Below are 20984 nucleotides of genomic sequence, written 5' to 3'. Positions count from 1 at the left end.
TCACTAACTTCCTGGTTTACATACAGCAGTGTGTACATACAGGGGTCCTCACTCACTGCCTGGTTTACATACAGCAGTGTGTACATACAGGGGTCCTCACTCACTTCCTGCTTTACATACAGCAGTGTGTACATACAGGGGTCCTCACTCACTGCCTGGTTTACATACAGCAGTGTGTACATACAGGGGGTCCTCACTAACTTCCTGGTTTACATACAGCAGTGTGTACATACAGGGGTCCTCACTCACTGCCTGGTTTACATACAGCAGTGTGTACATACAGGGGTCCTCACTCACTTCCTGCTTTACATACAGCAGTGTGCACATACAGGGGTCCTCACTCACTTCCTGCTTTACATACAGCAGTGTGTACATACAGGGGGTCCTCACTTCCTGGTTTACATACAGCAGTGTGTACATACAGGGGGTCCTCACTCACTTCCTGGTTTACATACAGCAGTGTGTACATACTGGGGTCCTCACTCACTGCCTGGTTTACATACAGCAGTGTGTACATACAGGGGTCCTCACTCACTGCCTGGTTTACACACATCAGTATGTACATGTCACGCCCAGTCTCCACTTTACGTCCTCTCCCTGCTTACCCCCGGCTAACCGTCGGTTTGTTTGATGCATCTATAACTGTATATCTGTTTTGTAGATAAATTCATTTGTACCCATTTTTTAGATTCCATATATAAGTGATACCATATGATATTTGTCTTTCTCTGAATTATTTCAGTCAGTATGTATATTTGTATAATTCTTTAATCTCATATATAATAGGTAGCAAGTTACACTCAAATTTGGAAAGCCTGTTAGGAATTTTATATTAGCTAAATGACTTCATGACTCGTCATTTTACTAATATTAAAAGTAAAAACTGATAATTACTTGATAAAATTGTTGACCTTTATTAAAAAGAATTCAGTTTTCTTTTAATTATTTGCTTAGAAGTACAAACCATCTTACTAGTCATATTGTTCATTCTGATGGTCTTCAAATGAGACAACTAGTAATCATCCCAGCATAAACCTGGATGTAGCCTAACCTAGATATATTCTTATAGCCTAGAACTGGCAGAAAGAATGTCTTGCATACAAGTAGAAATTCCTAGGTGGTCACCTGATAGATTATTGAGACTTTTTTAATAGCCTGCTAAATTGGATGAGTCTCCATTAATGTTGGAAACAAAGACTAATACTACCTTCCAAGTTTTCTCATTACTACACTCTTTTTACAGTCTAGTAGTAATACTCTGTGGCAGTCATGAGGCAAATTAAAAAGTGAAGCCTTTTGTGATACACTGGCTCATAGTAGGTGTTCAGATACTTAACTGCTTTTTCACTATGTTATGTTCATTATGAACAGCGTATCACAATGACTTTCTGTTTTATCCAACTACTTTATCAGGTAGTCAGTTCAGCTGAGCACTGAATAATTAGCTAAACCTGCTAGATGTTGTCCACTTTTGAGTTTCATAGATACATAAAAGTGTCCCATGAAGTCAGGAAACGTAAAGTAGATGTTTTGATGATGTTTTCACTATAGTGTAAGCTCCGTGAGGACAGGGAATTTTGCTGTTTGTTCACTGCTGTTTGTAATGCACACTGTTTGCAGTTGTATGTGATTTATAATATTGTCTCAGAACTGTGACCAAGTTTCAATATTGTTGCCTGACAGCAAGATGTAGCTACTTTCTGACCTGTCTTATTTTTTCCATTGGTATCACATTTTATGTATTTTTAAGATAAAGGCTAACAGTATTATTAGCTAACATTTATTAAGTACTTGCCATGTGTTAGACACTGTACAGAGTGTTTCACACTCATAGAATCACCCATAGATGGATCTGTAGATGAATCATCATAGATGACTCCTCGGTGTCCGGGTGCTGGTCTTACCCCCATTGTGTAGGTGAAACTGAGAATAACCCCGTACTTACATATGCCCGTGGTGGTCTCAGAGCACTGTCTTCACTTACATATGCCCGTGGTGGTCTCAGAGCACCGTCTGCGCTTACGTATACCCGTGGTGGTCTCAGAGCACTGTCTGCACTTAACGTATACCCGTGGTGGTCTCAGAGCACCGTCTGCGCTTACGTATGCCCGTGGTGGTCTCAGAGCACCGTCTGCACTTAACGTATACCCGTGGTGGTCTCAGAGCACCGTCTTTACTTTCGCTTTTCTTTAAACATAAAAATGCTTTAAAATTTTTTATTAAGCAAGCCATATTCACTTTTTTGAAAGACAATATGCTAAACAAATTAAAAGAAAATAAAATCCAATAATTCTACTACTTTAGAAGGGAGCATTGGTGAGTTTGGGTTTTGTGATGCTTTTAGCCTCAATTGGGAATTAACTTTAATTGAAATGGTATATATTTGACTGACTAAAAGTGTGTGTATGTGAATTACTTTTAAATAAGTGTGCTTTTATGTTTTGTAAAGTTTCTAGAAATCTTAATTTTAGTGTTAAAATTTTCAGGAATTAAGCTTATGTCATAAAGAAAAGGAGAGGCTGAATGATGAACTCCTTATAAAATCAGACCTGGAAACTGTTGTTCATCAGCTTGAACAAGAAAAGCAGAGACTTAACAAAAAAATTGAAAGTTTTGCAGTTACAGGTAAAATATAAAATGTTAATAACTTAAGAAGTGTGATTTCCTCTTAATGTTTTATTTTTAGTAGTAGATGATGTTTCTTTTTCATTCATTCATTCAATAAATATTTGTTGAGTGTTTGCGGTGTATCAGAAACCAGACTAGGCACTGAGATATAGTAGAAAATCTCTCTCCCTCAAGGACCTTACAGGAACCTTTTATATTCTGACTAGTTGGTACAGGGAACCCCAGTTGAATATTTTCCAATGAAAATTTTATCTTTCTTTGAGACACAGAATAATAGAGTTAAGACGATGAGGAAGACCATGATGAAATAGTAGGAAATTGAAGTACAGAATCTTTTTAAGTAAATGCAGTTTTATCACCTTCAGGTACACACACACACACACACACACACACACACACACACACACATGCACACATGCACACACTTACATACTTGAAATAGGCTAACTTTCTGCCAGGTACCTTATCCTAAATGAATTGGTTTAAGGAACATGTAAGAATTCATTCATTCATTCATTTGACAAATGTTTATGAGCCTGTAGTGCTGGGATGTATAAAGGTAAACAAGATACACAGGCCCACTGCTCTTGTGGAAGCTTTAATCTAGCTAGGGAGACAAACTGGTAGCACATAAGTGAAGGAATTAATTTCAGATGGTAAGGGTATTAAATAAAATGGGAGGGTATGCTAGAGATCATCTGATCAAAGGGCTTAGTGCTGGACACCAAGCCATATGACAATCTGGGGCAATCTTCCAGGCAGAGGGGATGGCAAGTGCAGAATCCTGGTGCCATCAAACCATGTGTCTGAGGAAGTGAAGGAAAGCCAGCGTGCTATTTTAAGAAGATGCTGTACCCTAGGCTCCTCAGTGTCCATGGGGATAATCTATCTGACCCCTTGTCTGCTTAACCAGCTGTTTGACTTGAGCATGTTCCTTAATGTTGCTTCAGTTTCCTTATCTCTGTGGTTAAGATGGCACCTAACCCAAAAGGTTGTTATGAGGATTAAATGAGTTCATATATTGTTAAAGTGCTTAGGCCTACATATGAAAGTTTGCAATTTTACTTCCTTTCATGCTATCTCTATCTTGCCGTTTCAGCATAATCTCTCAGATACCTGAAACTCCCTTGTTTCTTTGTGTTTTGAATGCATCCTCCTACCCAAAATCCAGCCGTGGATCAGCTAAAACATTTACTTGTGAGCAGCTAAGTGCTGCTTGCCTGTGCCCCAGTTGAGTTCAGTTCAGTCGCTCAGTTGTCTCCTACTCTTTGCGACCCCATGGACTGCAGCACACCAGGCCTCCCTGTCCACTCCAGCTCCCAGAGCTTACTCAGACTTAGGTCCATTGAGTCAGTGGTGCCATCCAGCCATCTCATCCTCTGCCGTCCCCTTCTTCTCCCACCTTCAATCTTTCCCAGCATCAGGGGCTTTTCCAATTAGTCAGCTCTTCGCATCAGGTGGCCAAAGTAGGAGTTTCAGCTTCAGCATTCGTCCTTCCAATGAATATTCAGTACTGATCGCCTTTAGGATGGACTGGTTGGATCTCCTTGCAGTCCAAGGGACGCTCAAGAGTCTTCTCCAACACCACAGTTCAAAAGCATCAGTTCTTCGACACTCAGCTTTCTTTTTAGTCCAACTCTCACACCCATACATAACTACTGGAAAAGCCATAGCTTTGACTAAATGGACCTTTGTTGGCAAAGTAATGTCTCTGCTTTTTAATATGCTGTCTAGGTTGGTCATAACTTTTCTTCCTAGGAGCAAGCGTGTGCCCCAGACTGTAGCTATAGCACTGGAAGTTACATGGCCCCGAACCACAGTGCCCCCTTCAGTGAGGTATGGAGATCTTACTCTATATTCGTTACTCCTTGATCTCCCATTCTGCGGGAACATATTCAAGTGTTTTTCATTCTCAGTAAACCCATTCTGAGTAGATGATCTTACCTCCAGTTTTCCTAAAAGAACAGAAGCCATCAGGGAGGCATTCCACGTTTCCTGTCCCCAGATCTTGAACCTGTCCATCCTTACCTTCCCTGTTAGAGTGGAGCCACTTGGCTTTTATGATGGGCCACTGCCTCCATCTGTTCTCTAGGTTCCAGTCTCTCTCACTTTAAAATGCTACATATTATCTCTTTTTGATAACGTTAGCCTTTGTACTGTTTTTTCCCCATTGGTATTCAAACATGCTTTTCCCTTTTCCCATTCTAAAGCAAAAACTGTGACCCATCCCTATCCAGCTACTCTTTCCTCCTTATTATAGCTTTTACATCTTGAAAAGTCATTCATCCCTGCTTTTCTGCTTGATCACCTTCTATCCTTTAGCACCTCTGCTGCTGCTGCTGCTAAGTTGCTTCAGTCGTGTCTGACTCTGTGTGACCCCATAGACGGCAGCCCACCAGGCTCCTCTGTCCACGGAATTCTCCACGCAAGAATACTGGGGTGGGTTGCCATTTCCTTCTTCATTTAGCACCTCAGTCCACTCCAGTTTGCTTCTGTCCTCTTACTTCACCAATACAACTGCTCTCGTTAAGGTCACCAGTCACCTCCAGTCACCTCCATTGTGCTAAATACAGTGGATGCTTTTCATTCGTCTGTTTATTTGACTTACCGTTTAAGGCATTTGGCCATTCCTTCAGCTCTCTTGCTTTCTTAACCTCTCTGGTCACTCCTTAGAATGAATTCTGCTATTCATCCTCTGGATTGTATTGCATACTGTTCTTTTGTGACTCTTGTCCTGCTACAATTAGAACAATTATTTGACCTTGGACATGTTTTTCATACTGTATTCTTAGCTCATGCTGGACCTACAGTAAATGCTCAGTAATTATCTTTCAAATGAATGAAAGAAGATGGTAAGTGAATTGGAATATGTCTTGAAAATCACTTCATGCTTTTGAATTGTAAAGAACATCAGTTAAATTAGATTGAACTATATAAAATTGCCAATATTAGGCAACTTTTGGCTTCCCAGGTGGTCCTAGAGGTGAAGTACCTGCCTGCCAGTGCAGGAGACATGAATGATGGGGGTTCCATCCCTGGGTTGGTAAGATCCCCTGGAGGAGGGCATGGCTACCCACTCCAGGATTCTTGTCTGGAGAATCCCATGGACAGAGGAGCCTGGTGGGCTACATACAGTCCATGGGGTCGCCTAGAGTCAGACACGACTGAAGCGACTTAGCATGCATGCATGCACAGGCTACTTTTGACTCCTGAAAAGGTCATTTCTATGGTAAAAGTTAATAATTGTGTGTGTGTGAGGAAAGACTAGTTGTTCTGTGTATACTATGTTAAATTTAAGCTTCATGTTAAAGTCACGCATATTATAACCAGTTTTAACAGGTAAATTTTCTTTTAGTGCATTCTCAGGTCATCAGAGAGTAAGTACCATGTGATAATTTATTGCTCACTGTGTAGTACTCAGTAGTACCCAGACTTGTATATGACAAAAGCAGGACTTGACTTATTGGATTTTATTTAAACTTTTAATATAATTTTTTTTTTAATCTTTTCCTTTCAGCATTTACCTCTTTGATATTTGGCAGTTGTAGGTGATATGCAAAACAGCTAATGATTTTTAGTAGCTTTCATTGTAAAAATTATTGTTATAGTTTATTTGGCTGATTATACATTTTATATGCAACATTGTTTTAAGATTTTATCACTTTAATTTGCAGAAAGAGAACTTACTGTGGAAATTGAGAGGATGAGACTAGAACATGGAATAAAACGACGAGACAAGTCACCTTCTCGTTTAGATACGTTTCTAAAAGGTATAGAAGATGAACGAGATTTTTATAAGAAAGAACTAGAAAAACTCCAGCATATAATACAGCGAAGATCTTGCTCTAGAAGTCATTCTACATGTGAAAAAATTCCAGTATTTAAAACACTAGAAAAGGTAATATCTCCTTGTGAGAGTGTTTGATAAGGCAAAAAAGAGCTTTATGAGCAAACTTTTGGTTTATTGTTGTAATAATGTAATGTTATTCATACTTATTTTTAAGAAGTCTTTCTTAATTTTCATTCTTGTAGTCTTCTGTGACCTTTATGTAGTCTGTGACTTTAGGAACACTGCATTAATTAGGAAAACTACTTAAGAACAAAGTGTAAGGTACTGATTCCTGGAAATTAAGGGAGATTGAATAGCTCATTATATATCTGGGAAGCGTGCAGGGGCATCTGAGCTTCCAGAAACTGGATCCAGGAACTCATGCTGCTGGACACTTCCTCTCTCTCTAATCTTTACTTTTGGTATCATCTGCATTTTCTCTCTTTAAGTAGAATGGCTTTGTCTCCATGGCAGGCTATGTGGCTTCAGGCCATTCCCATTCTTGGACCAGTCAGAAAGGCAGGCCACATTGTACAGACCAGGCATCTTCTATGAAAACTGTGCAACAGGAAGGGGTAAAAAATGGCGGTGAGCACTGGACAGATCATCCCCTTTGTCCACTACAATCACGCTTGCAACTTGACGGTCTAAAGATGTATAAGGTTAACGATGATGAATAAAAACATGAGAATAAAAACATGTCCTCATTTTAGGTCTTAATTATTTTCAAAATTTTATGACTATCATTTGGGTTCTTTAGGTTTTTCTTTCTTTCTTTTTTCATTTATTTTTATTAGTTGGAGGCTAATTACCTTACAATATTGTAGTGTTTCTTGCCATACATTGACCTGAATCAGCCATGGATTTACATGTGTTCCCCATCCTGACCCCCCCTCCCACCTCCCTCCCCATCCCATCCCTCTGGGTCTTCCCAGTGCACCAGCCCCGAGCACTTGTCTCATGCATCCAACCTTGGCTGGCGATCTGTTTCACACTTGATAATATACATGTTTCAATGCTATTCTCAGATCATCCCACCCTCGCCTTCTCCCACAGAGTCCAAAAGTCTGTTCTATACATCTGTGTCTCTTTTTCTGTCCTGCATGTAGGGTTATCATTACCATGTTTGTAAATTCCATATATATGCGTTAGTATACTGTATTGGTCTTTATCTTTCTGGCTTACTTCACTCTGTATAATGGACTCCAGTTTCATCCATCTCATTAGAACTGATTCAAATGAATTCTTTTTAATGGCTGAGTAATATTCCATTGTATATATGTACCATAGCTTTCTTATCCATTGGTCTGCTGATAGGCATCTAGGTTGCTTCCATGTCCTGGCTATTATAAACAGTGCTGTGATGAACATTGGGGTGCATGTATCTCTTTCAGATCTAGTTTCCTCGGTGTGTATGCCCAGGAGTGGGATTGCTGGGTCATATGGCAGTTCTATTTCCAGTTTTTTAAGGAATCTCCACACTGTTCTCCATAGTGGCTGTACTAGTTTGCATTCCCACCAACAGTGTAAGAGGGTTCCCTTTTCTCCACACCCTCTCCAGCATTTATTGCTTGTAGACTTTTGGATAGCAGCCATTCTGACTGGCGTGTACCCCTTTTGGATAGCAGCCATTCTGACTGGCGTGTACCTCATTGTGGTTTTGATTGCATTTCTCTGATAATGAGTGATGTTGAGCATCTTTTCATGTGTTTGTTAGCCATCTGTATGTCTTCTTTGGAGAAATGTCTGTTTAGATCTTTGGCCCATTTTTTGATTGGGTTATTTATTTTTCTGGAATTGAGTTGCAGGAGTTGCTTGTATATTTTTGAGATTAATCCTTTTTCTGTTTCTTCATTTGCTATTGTTTTCTCCCATTCTGAAGTGTGTCTTTTTACTTTGCTTATAGATTCCTTTGTAGTGCAGAAGCTTTTAAGTTTCATTAGGTCCCATTTGTTTATTTTTGCTTTTATTTCCAATATTCTGGGAGGTGAGTCATAGAGGATCTTGCTGAGATTTATGTTGGTGAGTGTTTTGCCTATGTTCTCCTCTAGGAGTTTTATAGTTTCTGGTCTTACATTTAGATCTTTAATCCATTTTGAGTTTATTTTTGTGTATGGTGTTAGAAAGTGTTCTAGTTTCATTCTTTTACAAGTGGTTGACCAGTTTTCCCAGCACCATTTGTTAAAGAGGTTGTCTTTTTTCCATTGTATACCCTTGCCTCCTTTGTCGAAGATAAGGTGTCCATAGGTATGTGGATTTATCTCTGGGCTTTCTATTCTGTTCCATTGATCTGTATTTCTGTCTTTGTGCCAGTACCATAATTTCTTGATGACTGTGACTTTGTAGTAGAGCCTGAAGTCAGGCAGGTTGATTCCTCCAGTTCCATTCTTCTTTCTCAAGATTGCTTTGGCTATTCGAGGTTTCTTGAATTTCCATACAAATTGTGAAATTATTTGTTCTAGTTCTGTGAAAAATACCATTGGTAGCTTGATAGGGATTGCATTGAATCTATAGATTGCTTTGGGTAGTATACTCATTTTCACAATACTGATTCTTCCAATCCATGAACACAGTATATTTCTCCATCTGTTTGTGTCCTCTTTGATATCTTTCATCAGTGTTTTATAGTTTTCTATATATAGGTCTTTCGTTTCTTTAGGCAGATATACTCCTATGTATTTTATTCCTTTTGTTGCAATGGTGAGTGGTATAATTTCTTTCTCTTTTCTCATTGTTAGTGTATAGGAATGCAAGGGATTTCTGTGTTTTAATTTTATATCCTGCAACATTACTGTATTTTTGATTAGCTCTAATAATTTTATGGTAGAGTCTTTAGGGTTTTCTATGTAGAGGATCATGTCATGTGCAAACAGTGAGAGTTTTACCTCTTCTTTTCCTATCTGAATTGCTTTTATTTCTTTTTCTCCTCTGATTGCTGTGGCCAAAACTTCCAAAACTATGTTGAATAGTAATGGTGAGAGTGGGCACCCTTGTCTTGTTCCTGACTTTAAGGGAAATGCTTTCAATTTTCACCATTGAGGATAATGTTTGCTGTGGGTTTGTCATATATAGCTTGTATGTTGAGGTATGTTCCTTCTATTCCTGCTTCTTGGAGAATTTTTATCATAAATGGATGTTGAATTTTGTCAAAGGCTCTTTCTGCATCTATTGAGATAATCATGTGGTTTTTATCTTTCAATTTGTTAATGTGGTGTATTACATTGATTGATTTGCAGATATTAAAGAATCCTTGCATTCCTGGGATAAAGCCCACTTGGTCATGATGTATGATCTTTTTAATATGCTGTTGGATTCTGTTTGCTAGAATTTTGTTAAGGATTTTTGCATCTATGTTCCTCAGTGATATTGGCCTGTAGTTTTCTTTTTTTGTGGCATCTTTGTCTGGTTTTGGAATTAGGGTGATGGTGGCCTCATAGAATGAGTTTGGAAGTTTGCCTTCTTCTGCAATTTTCTGGAAGAGTTTGAGTAAGATAGGTGTTAGTTCTTCTCTAAATTTTTGGTAGAATTCAGCTGTGAAGCGATCTGGTCCTGGGCTTTTGTTTGCTGGAAGATTTCTGATTACAGTTTCAATTTCCGTGCTTGTGATGGGTCTGTTAAGACCTTCTATTTCTTCCTGGTTCAGTTTTGGAAAGTTATACTTCTCTAAGAATTTGTCCATTTCTTCCAAGTTGTCCATTTTATTGGCATATAGCTGCTGGTAGTAGTCTCCTATGATCCTTTGTATTTCAGTGTTGTCTGTTGTGATCTCTCCATTTTCATTTCTAATTTTGTTGATTTGGTTCTTCTCCCTTTGTTTCTTGATGAATCTGGCTAACGGTTTGTCAATTTGGTTTACCTTTTCAAAAAACCAGCCTTTAGTTTTGTTGATTTTTTCTATGGTCTCTTTTGTTTCTTTTGCTTTTATTTCTGCCCTAATTTTTAAGATTTCTTTCCTTCTGCTAACCCTGGGGTTCATTTCTTCCTTCTCTAGTTGCTTTAGGTGTAGAGTTAGGTTATTTATTTGACTTGTTTCTTGAGGTAAGCCTGTAATGCTATGAACCTTCCCCTTAGCACTGCTTTTACAGTGTCCAGATTCTTCTTTCTTTTAAACGTTGGAGTTAGAGGATTCCTGGAGGCTTCTATGACCCTCGCATTATCTACATACTGGATAAAATTAGAGAAGTTGGAAGTACAGTCATTAAAGCTCAGGACATTTGATTTTAGACTTGGCTGCATTTACCAACTCTGTCATCTTTTTCTTGAAGATCTTCTGCCTACTGCCAGATGATTTTGAGACATTTTCTGATTAGATTGTTTTTTAACCTCGTTGGCTCATGACTGAATTTGATTTAGAGTGTTAGTTTAACCACTGTGCTTTGTTATCTGATAAGAGCACAATGAATTGGTGGTAACATACAGTGTAAGTTAATTTATGTGTCCTGAGTTGTTTTTTAAGCTCCATATATACTTAGGAGTCAAGAAAAAGAAATCACTGAATTGATCACCTTCATTGTGTGGGACAGTCTTCTTCAAAAATGTTGATTAGTTTAATCAACTTATTAAGTAGAACTGAGTGGGTAAGTGTCTCAATACTTTTAAATATTGGATTTGTTTGCTTGGTGTGAATTCATGGTTGAAAGGCAAGTTGAGATACGGGTAAGTTACTGGTAAAATTAGGAGGGGCCTTCCCCCCTTCATCTTATTTAGTTTCTTGAAATGTTCTAATGATACCTGACATGATTCATTTTGTAAAGTTTAGAAAGCTGGGACCTTGGTAGCATTTTAGAGTCCCAGTAGTGAATTTCAGGCATGGTAGGGAATAATGGGTGATGTACATGAGTGAAATTGGTGGAGTGTAAGACAGTTGTGAGTGCTGTGAACTAAGGAGTAAATTCCAGTCTAAAACTGGGTGTTTTAAGCTTGTTTAGAAACAGTTGTTGGCAGACAGCATAGACCTCTCTCAAGCTCGATTTGGTACAGGCTGTGTTTTCAACCCCTGCTTTTTATAGCAAATTGTTGGGCAGAGTTTCCTGGGATTGCTGCAACTCAGAAAAAATACTGACCTTTTTTTTGTATTGGTAATTTTTTTTCATTTATTTTTATTAGTTGGAGGCTAATTACTTTACAGTATTGTAGTGGTTTTTGCCATACATTGACATGAATCAGCCATGGATTTACATGTGTTCCCCATCCCGATCCCCCCTCCCACCTCCCTCTCCATCCCATCCCTCTGGGTCTTCCCAGTGCACCAGCCCTGAGCGCTTGTCTCATGCATCCAACCTTGGCTGGTGATCTGTTTCACCCTTGATAGTATACTTGTTTCAGTGCTCTTCTCTTAGGACATCCCACCCTCGCCTTCTCCCACAGAGTCTAAAAGCCTGTTCTGTACATCTGTGTCTCTTTTTCTGTTTTGCATATAGGGTTATCGTTCTCTGTTGTCTATGTGGGGACAGCACTGGTCTCTTTGACCTTGTACTCACCAGATTTCCAAATGTGAGTTTTGGGTATAGTGTAATGGGAAATGCTTTGGAGTTGGAAACCTTATTAGAAGCTTCAACTCCAGACACTGGCTTTGTGACCTTAGACAAGTTACCTAACTCATGGAGCCCTGGCTTCCTCATTTGCAAAGTGAGGAATGTATGTACAACCTCTTATGAAGATTACATGACATAATTGTATAAGGGTCTAACATAACATCTAATTCCTAGTAAATGTTTTATTTCTTTATTATTTGCTGGTTTAAAGCACATCTGCTGCTGCTGCTAAGTCGCTTCAGTCATGTCCAACTCTGTGCGACCCCATAGACAGCAGCCCACCAGGCTTCTCCGTCCCTGGGATTCTCCAGGCAGGAATACTAGAGTGGGTTGCCGTTTCCTTCTCCAAGCACATCAGGTGTAGATAGAAAGTTAGGTTTAATTCAGTAGATGTGTACTGAGAGCATGCTATGAATGTGGCATCCAGGATACAAGATAAAGAAGACCTGTTTCCTAGTCTCAGTCTAGCATTGTGGGTATGTGTACATGAGTTTGTGTATGTGTGCATGTGTATTTAGGAAAAATAGAGTGATAAAAGGGAATTATTAACACTCATACATACATACAAGACACATTTAGCGAAGTGGGGAATTCATTCATTTTAGAATTACATGCTAAGTACTGAAGGTGTGGTGGGAAGGACCTCCTGTGTCTCTGAGGGCACTTGCGTTTTAGTGTTGGTGGTGGTTCAGTCTGTAAGTCACGTCTGACTCTCTGCAGCCCCATGGACTGCAGCACACCAGCCTTCCCTGTCCTTCACCATCTTCTTGAGCTTTCTCAAACTCATGTCTGTTGAGTCAGTGATGCCATCCAGCCATCTCGTCTTCTGTCGTCCCCTTCTCCTCCTGCCTTCTGTCTTTCCCGGCATCAGGGTCTTTTCCAATGAGTTTGCTCTTCACACCAGGTGGCCAAAGTATTGGAGCTTCAGCTTCAGCATCAGTCCTTCCAGTGATTATTCAGGGTTGATTTCCTTTAGGATTGAGTGGTTGGATCTCCTTGCTGTCCAGGGGATTCTCAAGAGTCTTCTCCAGCATCACAGTTTGAAAGCATCGATTCCTGGGCTCTCAGCCCCCTTATTGGTCCAACTCTCACATCTGTACATGACTACTGGAAACTGTGGCTTTGACTATACAGACCTTTGTCAGAGAAGTGATATCTCCCTTTGTAGTACTCTGTCTAGGTTTGTCATAGCTTTTCTTCCAAGGAGCAAACATCTTTTAATTTCATGGCTGCAATCACCATTCACATTGATTTTGGAGCCCAAGAAAATAAAATCTGTCACTCTTTCCACTTTCTCTGCATCTATTTGCTATAAAGTGATGGGACCAGATGCCATGATCTTAGTTTATTGAATGTTGAGTTTTAAGCCAGCTTTTTCACTTTCCTCTTTCACCGTCATAAAGGGGCTCTTTAGTTCCTCTTCACTTTCTGCCATTAGGATGGTAACATCTGCATATCTGAGGTTGTTGATATTTCTCCTGGCAGTCTTGATTCCAGCTTGTGAGTCACCTATTCAGGTATTTTGCATGACGTACTCTGCATATAAGTTAAATAAGCAGGGTGAGAATATACAAACTTGATGTACACCTTTCCCAATTTTGAACCAATCCGTTGTTCCATCTCCAGTTCTAACTGTTGCTTCCTGACCTGCATACAGGTTTCTCAGTAGACAGGTAAGGTGTCTGGTACTCCCATCTCTTTAAGCATTTTCCACAGTTTGTTGTGATCCATGTGATCCATACAGTAAAAGGCTTTAGCACAGTCAGTGAAGCAGATTCTTTTTTTTTTTAATTCTCTTGCTCTTCCTATGACCCAGTGGATGTTGGCAATTTGATCTCTGGTTTTAGTGATAAAGACACATTAAACACCCAGTTGTGTAAATAACTTTATAATCTCATTTATAGTAAGTATTAATGAGGAAAGAATACAGGAAATATTCAGAATGCTATGAGAGTATATAGAGGGAGATCTAAATTAGATTGGAGAATCTGGAAGGACTCCTTGCAGAGAGTGGTGTTCAAGCTAAGACCTAGATAATAATGAAAAACAGACTGTCAAATCCTTATTCGTTGAACTCTCCTTTTCTAAAATCTAGGCATACCACCTCCTTTCTATAAAAATATTTTTATTTAAATATGGTTACGTCATAGGTTTTCTTTTATCGTTATTTAAATGCTAATTAAGTCCTCACCCTAATTGCTTTTATCCTGTAATACAGATGCATTTTGTCCTTCAAAGTGTCCAGATAGCTAATCTCATTCATTTTCCCTTGACTTTTCTTGCTTAACCAAGAGGATAACTTATTTCCAAGTGGCAGGTGAAGGATACTTCATGGATATTTACCATTTACCAAGTGTACTTTGGACATGGTATGTGAATAGTAGATATTGAATAACATAGATCAGGATGCTTTCCAATGTAGCAAAATACCAGATTGTCACTATCTGGAGCTTCTGCATATAGTACTTGAACATTAATATGCCATAGACCCCAAGTGTACATTTACCATATTCATTTTCTACAATAACTATGAAGTTAATGGGTTTTTTTTTTAAGTTTACTGAAGTAATAGGTATAATTTTGTTTTAGGAATGTTGGAAGTACTTGCTTATTCAGTGAATATCCTAATGTACACCGTCTGGTAGAAATATTTGTATTTATCTGATTGCAGAAAAAATAGAGCTCACACAGGTTTGGTGCTGGGACAGTTGGGGCCTGGTATGCCTGGGAAATTGATCTTGGATTTAGTCTCAGAAAACACTGAGGAATGTGCTAGGCTGTTAAGTTACTTGTGCTGGGTGAGCAGGTTAGCAGGTATTCACATACCCGCTTGATTCCTCCCGTGGAGAGGGCTATGAACTAGTGATTCCCAGCTCCAAATGAATCAGAATCACTTGGAGAGCTTGATAAACCAGTTACTGGGCCCTGCCCCCATAGTTTCTGATTGAGTAGGTCTGGGATATACCTCAAAATTTGCATGCCTTGCATGTTCCCAGATACTGCATGGTTCCGGTGTGGGGATATACTTGAGTTACAACAGCAGTATAAACAACTGGGAAAGAGTGATACTTGAAGCATCTGATGGGGTCTAATCAAGTAGGATCAGTGGCAGCTGGGTCTCTTGCTGGGCACTCGAAGGCCTGGAAATTTGCCCCAGTATTGCCAGCATTCTCTCTCCTGCTCTCCTTATAGATTAATAATTATGTTCCTTAATTACATTAAAGGAAGTTGTGTTCTTTTTGTCTATTAGCATCTTTCAGTCAGTCTCATCATCACCATCCTTGTGCCAACCATGTGGTGATAATTCTGTCTTGAATTACCTTGAAATAATATTGTCTTGAAATGATAACTTCTGTCTTGAATTATGTTTCAGGGTGATTGCAACTCAGATATCCATCTCGTCACAAGAGAAAGAGACGAACTTCAGCGTATGCTAGAAAGATTTGAAAAGCACATGGTGGATATACAGTCCAATGTTAAATTATTGACAGCAGAAAGAGATAAACTAAGTGTCTTATATAATGAAGTAAGATATTGATTATGTAACACCAGTTAACTATAATGGAACCAGTATATATCCTTTATATTACTGTAGTATATGGATTTTAGGGATATTCCTTCATAGTTAGTAGTTTCTACTATCATCCTGTGCCCAAAGCAGAATTTTCTATTGTTTTTTCATATTTATTTTTCCTCTTTTCTAGCCTATCTATGGGTCAGGTCACTTTGGGATAATTCCCTATTTCTCAAACTACTGAATGGGTCTTAGCCTGACTCTGAGTCAAGTGTTTGCTTGGGATTCAATCACGTTGGGTTATGTGTATCTTCCAGTGGGTAGCACTAATTGGATACATTGAATATTAAGGACTTAGCTTTGAGGGATAGGGAGGGGAAATTCACTAGGTTGGACCAGTTACAAGCCTCAGTTGTCAGAAGGCAAAGTGAGTCTGAGCAAAGCATCATGTTTATCACCACAATTTGTTCTCATACCAATCTCCCATGAAATCCTGTTGCTATTTTGAGAGGAAGAGAAAAATATAGAGTTAAAAGGCCAAGTTGAAGGAGCTTTTATTACTTTTGGAGTTTTTTGGGGATTCTGCAGTACATATTGATCTACTTTCTGGGCTTTTCCTGCAGTTGGCTTAGATTTCAGCTTTCTTGGGTCTGCTTGCTTAATTAGTAGTTGTCCATCTGCTATTTGGCTTTCAAAATTTTGTGGTTGGCACTTCTCTCCATCTTCTTGTCTTTTTGTTTTAATTATTACTGTTATTGCTTGAATCCTTTTACTCTCATTTTGGTGGTATTTGGGAAGAGAGCAAAAGTAGCATATGTTTAGTTCTCCTTTTTTTAAATGGGAGCATATCCAGTGTTTTTTATTTTTTTATTTTTATTTTTTTAAATTTTATTTAGTTATTTTTTTTTTCAATGGGTTTTGTCATACATTGATCCAGTGTTTTTTAATTTATATCTTTTCCTACTTTAAGGCTCAGGAAGAATTATCTGCACTCAGACAAGACTCTACCGAAACTGCAGTCTCCCATAATACTGTCAGTCTCATAGAAAAGGAGAAGGAACTTGCGTTATCTGACTTAAGAAGGGTTATGGCAGAAAAGGAAGCTTTAAAAGACAAGTTAAAAGTAAGTAATTAGATTGACTTATTTTTAAAAGGTAATTTATTGAGAAAAAGGAGGTCATTTTTATGTTTTCCTGTGATATGACTATTTTGAATCTAGATCAGGAGTTGGCAAACCATGGCCCATGAGCCAAATCCAGAACACTGTTTTTATGTGGCCAACGTGCTAAGAATGGTTTTTACATGTTAAAATCATTGAAAAAAATCGAAAGAAGAACATTTCATGACATGAAAATTGTGAAATTCAGATTTCATTGTTGATAATACTAGTGGGAATGCTCATTTATTTATGTGCTGCAGTGGCAGAGCTGAGTAATTGCAGTGAAAACTGTATGGTCCACAAAGCCTAAAACATTTATTAGCTCTTTCTTTATAGAAAAGAACCAATTCTGATCTCAATAGTTAGTCCCTCATATGGAGGGAGATTTTTTTTTTCCCTTAAAAAAAAGCTTCATTGAGATATTCACATACCATATAATTTACCCATTTAAAGTGTATAATTCATTAGTTTTTAGTATATCCACAGACTTACTCAGCCATCCCCACAATCACTTATAGAGCATGTTCATTATGTCAAAAAGAAACTCTTGTACCGATTAGCAATCACTCTTAACATCTCCCATCCTCCTCAGGCCTAGACAACCACTACATTCTATTTCTAGATTTACCTACTCTGAACATTTCATATAAATTGAACAATTCAGTATGTGTTTTTTTGTTTTTGTCTGGCTTCTCTAACTTAGCATAATGTTTTCAAGATCCATCTATTAGGTCATATGTATCAGTACTTTATTACTTTATATTATGGGGTAACATTCCATTGTATGGATAGGTGACATTTTCTTTATCATTGGGGTGGTTTCTGCTCTTCGGCTGTTACAAATAATGGTGCTGGATGTGAGGGCGATCTGGTTGCGACATCTGTCACCCCATTGATCGCCAGGGTTGATTCGGCTGATCTGGCTGGCTAGGCGGGTGTCCCCTTCCTCCCTCACCGCTCCATGTGCGTCCCTCCCGAAGCTGCGCACTCGGTCGAAGAGGACGACCATCCCCGATAGAGGAGGACCGGTCTTCAGTCAAGGGTATACGAGTAGCTGCGCTCCCCTGCTAGAACCTCCAGACAAATAATGGTGCTGTGAACATTTGTATACAATTTTTTGTGTGGGTATGTTTTCTTTTGCCTTAGATGTATACCTAGAGTCATATGATACCTAGAGTCAACTTTAATCATTTGAGCAACTGCCAAGCTGTTTTTCCAAAGTGTCTGTGCCATTTTTAGTCCCACTAGCAGGGGTTAGAGTTCTAATTTCTCTGCATCCTTACCAATATTTGTTACTATCTGTCTTTTTTGTTATCATCATGCTGGTAGAAGCAGTATCCTTTTAAATTTTGATTTGCATTTCCCGGATGACTAAAGTGTTTATTTTCACATGTTTATTTAGCCACTTGTATATCTTCTTTAGAGAAATGTCTATTCAGATCCATTGCTCATTTTTTAAAATTGGATTATCTTACTTAGTTGGAAGAATACTTTTATATATTTTCAATACAAGCCCCTTGTCAGATATATCATTTGCAAATATTTTCCCTCCCTCATTCTGTGGGTTGTCTTCTCATTTTTTTAGTATTGTTATTTGAAGCACAGATATTTTAAACTTTTGGTGAATTCCAATTTATTTTTTTCTTTTGTTTGTGCTTTTGGTGTCATATCTCTGGGCTGTATTTTATTTCATAATCTCTCCAAAATGTTAACATACATAAAGTACTTAACAGTGCTCAGTACATTAAAAGTACTCAATGTTAACTATTATTGTTACTATTATGGAGTCCATAGTTTACTTACAATAAATATTATTGAATTAATGTTTAGAAATTAGTACCTAAAGTTAAGAATAAGAACTTTTAAGTATTATAAAGGTGGTCTTTATGTCATGGATTTTCAGTTAAAGTTTTGCCCCAACAGAGTACTTTTAATTTGGATCTTCTGGAAAATTGCCTTCCACAAAGTGCTTTTTTAATAAAAATAAGTGTCACAGTTACCAAATGGAAAACTTCTGTGTAATATGGCAACTTTTAGTACAAGCTACTGATTTATCCTTTTCATATCTGTTGAAATGACTAAGGAATGTAAAAGTAGGATAAAAAAGTACAGTAGTACCAAAAACTCAGAAAGAGTGACATTCATATTACCAGACTCTTTCTGGATTACAGGAGGCAGGATTTATGAGTTTACAACAGGTTTTTTACATAAAAACTCAACTAATCTGCTCAGTCATTAAGTCTCCTCTACTAGTTTCCTGTTATTTCACTGCCCAGCCAGTTTTTGAACCCAGGCATCGTCACTGAGTCCTCTCTCCCTGAAAACTCCTATCTCTCATTTAATCACAAAGTCCTACTGATGCGACCCCTAATAATAGTTAACACGTGTTATGCCCTTTCCATGTGGGAAACTCTGTTCTTAGTGCGTTTTACAAGGGCTTTGACAATAAATGTTCACAGTTGCCTTTTCAGTTGGCAGTGCCTACAGATGTGCTATCTGGGTTACAGTGAGTTTAAATAATTTGCTGAACCAACAGACACATGAAAAGATGCTCAACATCGCTAATCATCAGAGAAATGAAACTCAAAACCACAATGAGGTATTACCTTATACCTGTCGGAGTGGCTGTTATCAGAGACCACAAATAGCAAATGTTGACAAGGATGTAGAGAAAAGGGAATGCTTGTGCACTATTGGTATTGTAAATTCATGTAGCTACTGTGGAAAACAGTTTGAAGATTCCTCAAAAACCTAAAAGTAGATCTATAATATTATATGATCCAGCAATTCTACTCCTGGGTATATGCCTGAAGAAGATAAAAACAGTAATTTGAAAGATATATGTTCATAGCAGCGTTATTTATAGTTCCCAATATATAAAAGCAACTGAAGTGTCCATCAGTGAATGAATAAGGAAGCTGTAGTATGTATATTCAATGGAGTACCACTTGACCATAAAAAAGAATTAAATTTTGCCATTTGCAACAACACGGGTGGACTTGGAAGGCCTTATGCTTAGTGAGATAAGTCAGAGGAAAGCAAATACTATATGTTATCACTTACATATGCAATCTGAAAAATGAAACAAGCTAGTGAATGAAGCAAACAAATACTGTATGTTATCACTTACATGTGGAATCTAAAAAATGAAACAAGCTAGTCTGAAAGACTCAGACTCACAGAGAACAAACTAGTGGTTGCTGGTGGGGAGAGGGGTGGGGGGAGGGGCAAGATGGGGTAGGGAATTAGATTTCCCTGCTTGTCCAGTGGCTAAGACTGCACTTTCAAAACAGCGGGTGTGGATTCGATCCCTGGTCTGGGATCTAGGATTCTAAATGCTGTGATGTGGCCAAATAAAACATTAAAAAAAAATTTTTTTTAAAGGTACTGATGAGTTTGTATAAAATAAACAAGCTACAAGAATATATTGTACAGCACAGCAAAGATAGCTGGTATTTTATGATCATAAATGGAGTAAATCTTTAAAAACTGTGAACTATTATGTTGTATACCTAAGACCTATTTTATATTGTGAATTAACTATACCTTAATAAAAAATAGTAATAATGATTTGCCCAAGATTACCCAGCTAATGAAGTCACAAAGACTCTGGCTCCTGAGCTCACAATGGTTTCTTTGCACCACTTTGCTTGTTTCTATTCCCCTGCTACCATCCTATTCTGGCCAATTCTCTCAACTGCACTAGTGTATCAGTGGCCTCTGAAATCTGTATTTTACACTGAAGTCAGAGTCATTGTTCAAAGATGTAAATCTGCTTACTTCACTTCATGTTTTAAAATCCATTAACTATTCTCAGGGACTTCCGTGATTGGCCCTTGCTACATCATGGTCAGGCTTAGCCCTCCCCACTCCCCACCCCTCATTTTCTCAACTCCAGGCTTAATGGACTTTCTCATGCCCCTGTCTTTAACATAGGCTATTGAAAACTCCTTTATCCCTTTCAGTCTCCTCACCTGGCTGATTTCTATTCATCCTTTAGAGCCAGGTTAAACGTCATTTCCTTACACAGGAAGTGGACTCTGGATCCCTGATTGCCTTCCAATATGTTGCGTTCACGTTCCTTTTCCTAGCAAAATATTCATGAATTTTATTTTAACATCTTGTTTAAGGTTTATCTTTACTAGACTATACTGTCTGTGACATCAGAGACTTTATCTGTTTTACTGTATTCCTCACAGTTTACTTGATGCTTGGTATATGATATGTACTCGGTACTGGCTGAATGATTTAGTAAATAAAAGGCCCACAGTAGAGTGACTTCTTCAATGAAATATATAATCAAAACATCAGACGTCTTAA

The 20984-nt window shown here is 38.3% G+C and overlaps 1 protein-coding gene across 3 annotated transcripts in view; it reads left to right on the top strand.

Moving 5' to 3' along the window:
- Nucleotides 1-20984, top strand: part of CEP135 (centrosomal protein 135) — a 77687-nt gene that overhangs the window by 21841 nt on the left and 34862 nt on the right. For all 3 annotated transcript variants that reach the window (XM_065914584.1, XM_065914583.1, XM_065914585.1), the window contains 4 exons: nucleotides 2487-2625; nucleotides 6303-6526; nucleotides 15365-15517; nucleotides 16476-16628. In XM_065914584.1, the coding sequence (XP_065770656.1) occupies nucleotides 2487-2625; nucleotides 6303-6526; nucleotides 15365-15517; nucleotides 16476-16628 (669 nt within the window). The remainder of the gene's footprint in view (nucleotides 1-2486; nucleotides 2626-6302; nucleotides 6527-15364; nucleotides 15518-16475; nucleotides 16629-20984) is intronic.

The sequence above is a fragment of the Muntiacus reevesi genome, chromosome 22 (assembly GCF_963930625.1).
Source record: "Muntiacus reevesi chromosome 22, mMunRee1.1, whole genome shotgun sequence".
NCBI classification, from domain to species: Eukaryota; Metazoa; Chordata; class Mammalia; order Artiodactyla; family Cervidae; genus Muntiacus; species Muntiacus reevesi.
This window is presented reverse-complemented; position numbering and strand designations above follow the sequence as displayed.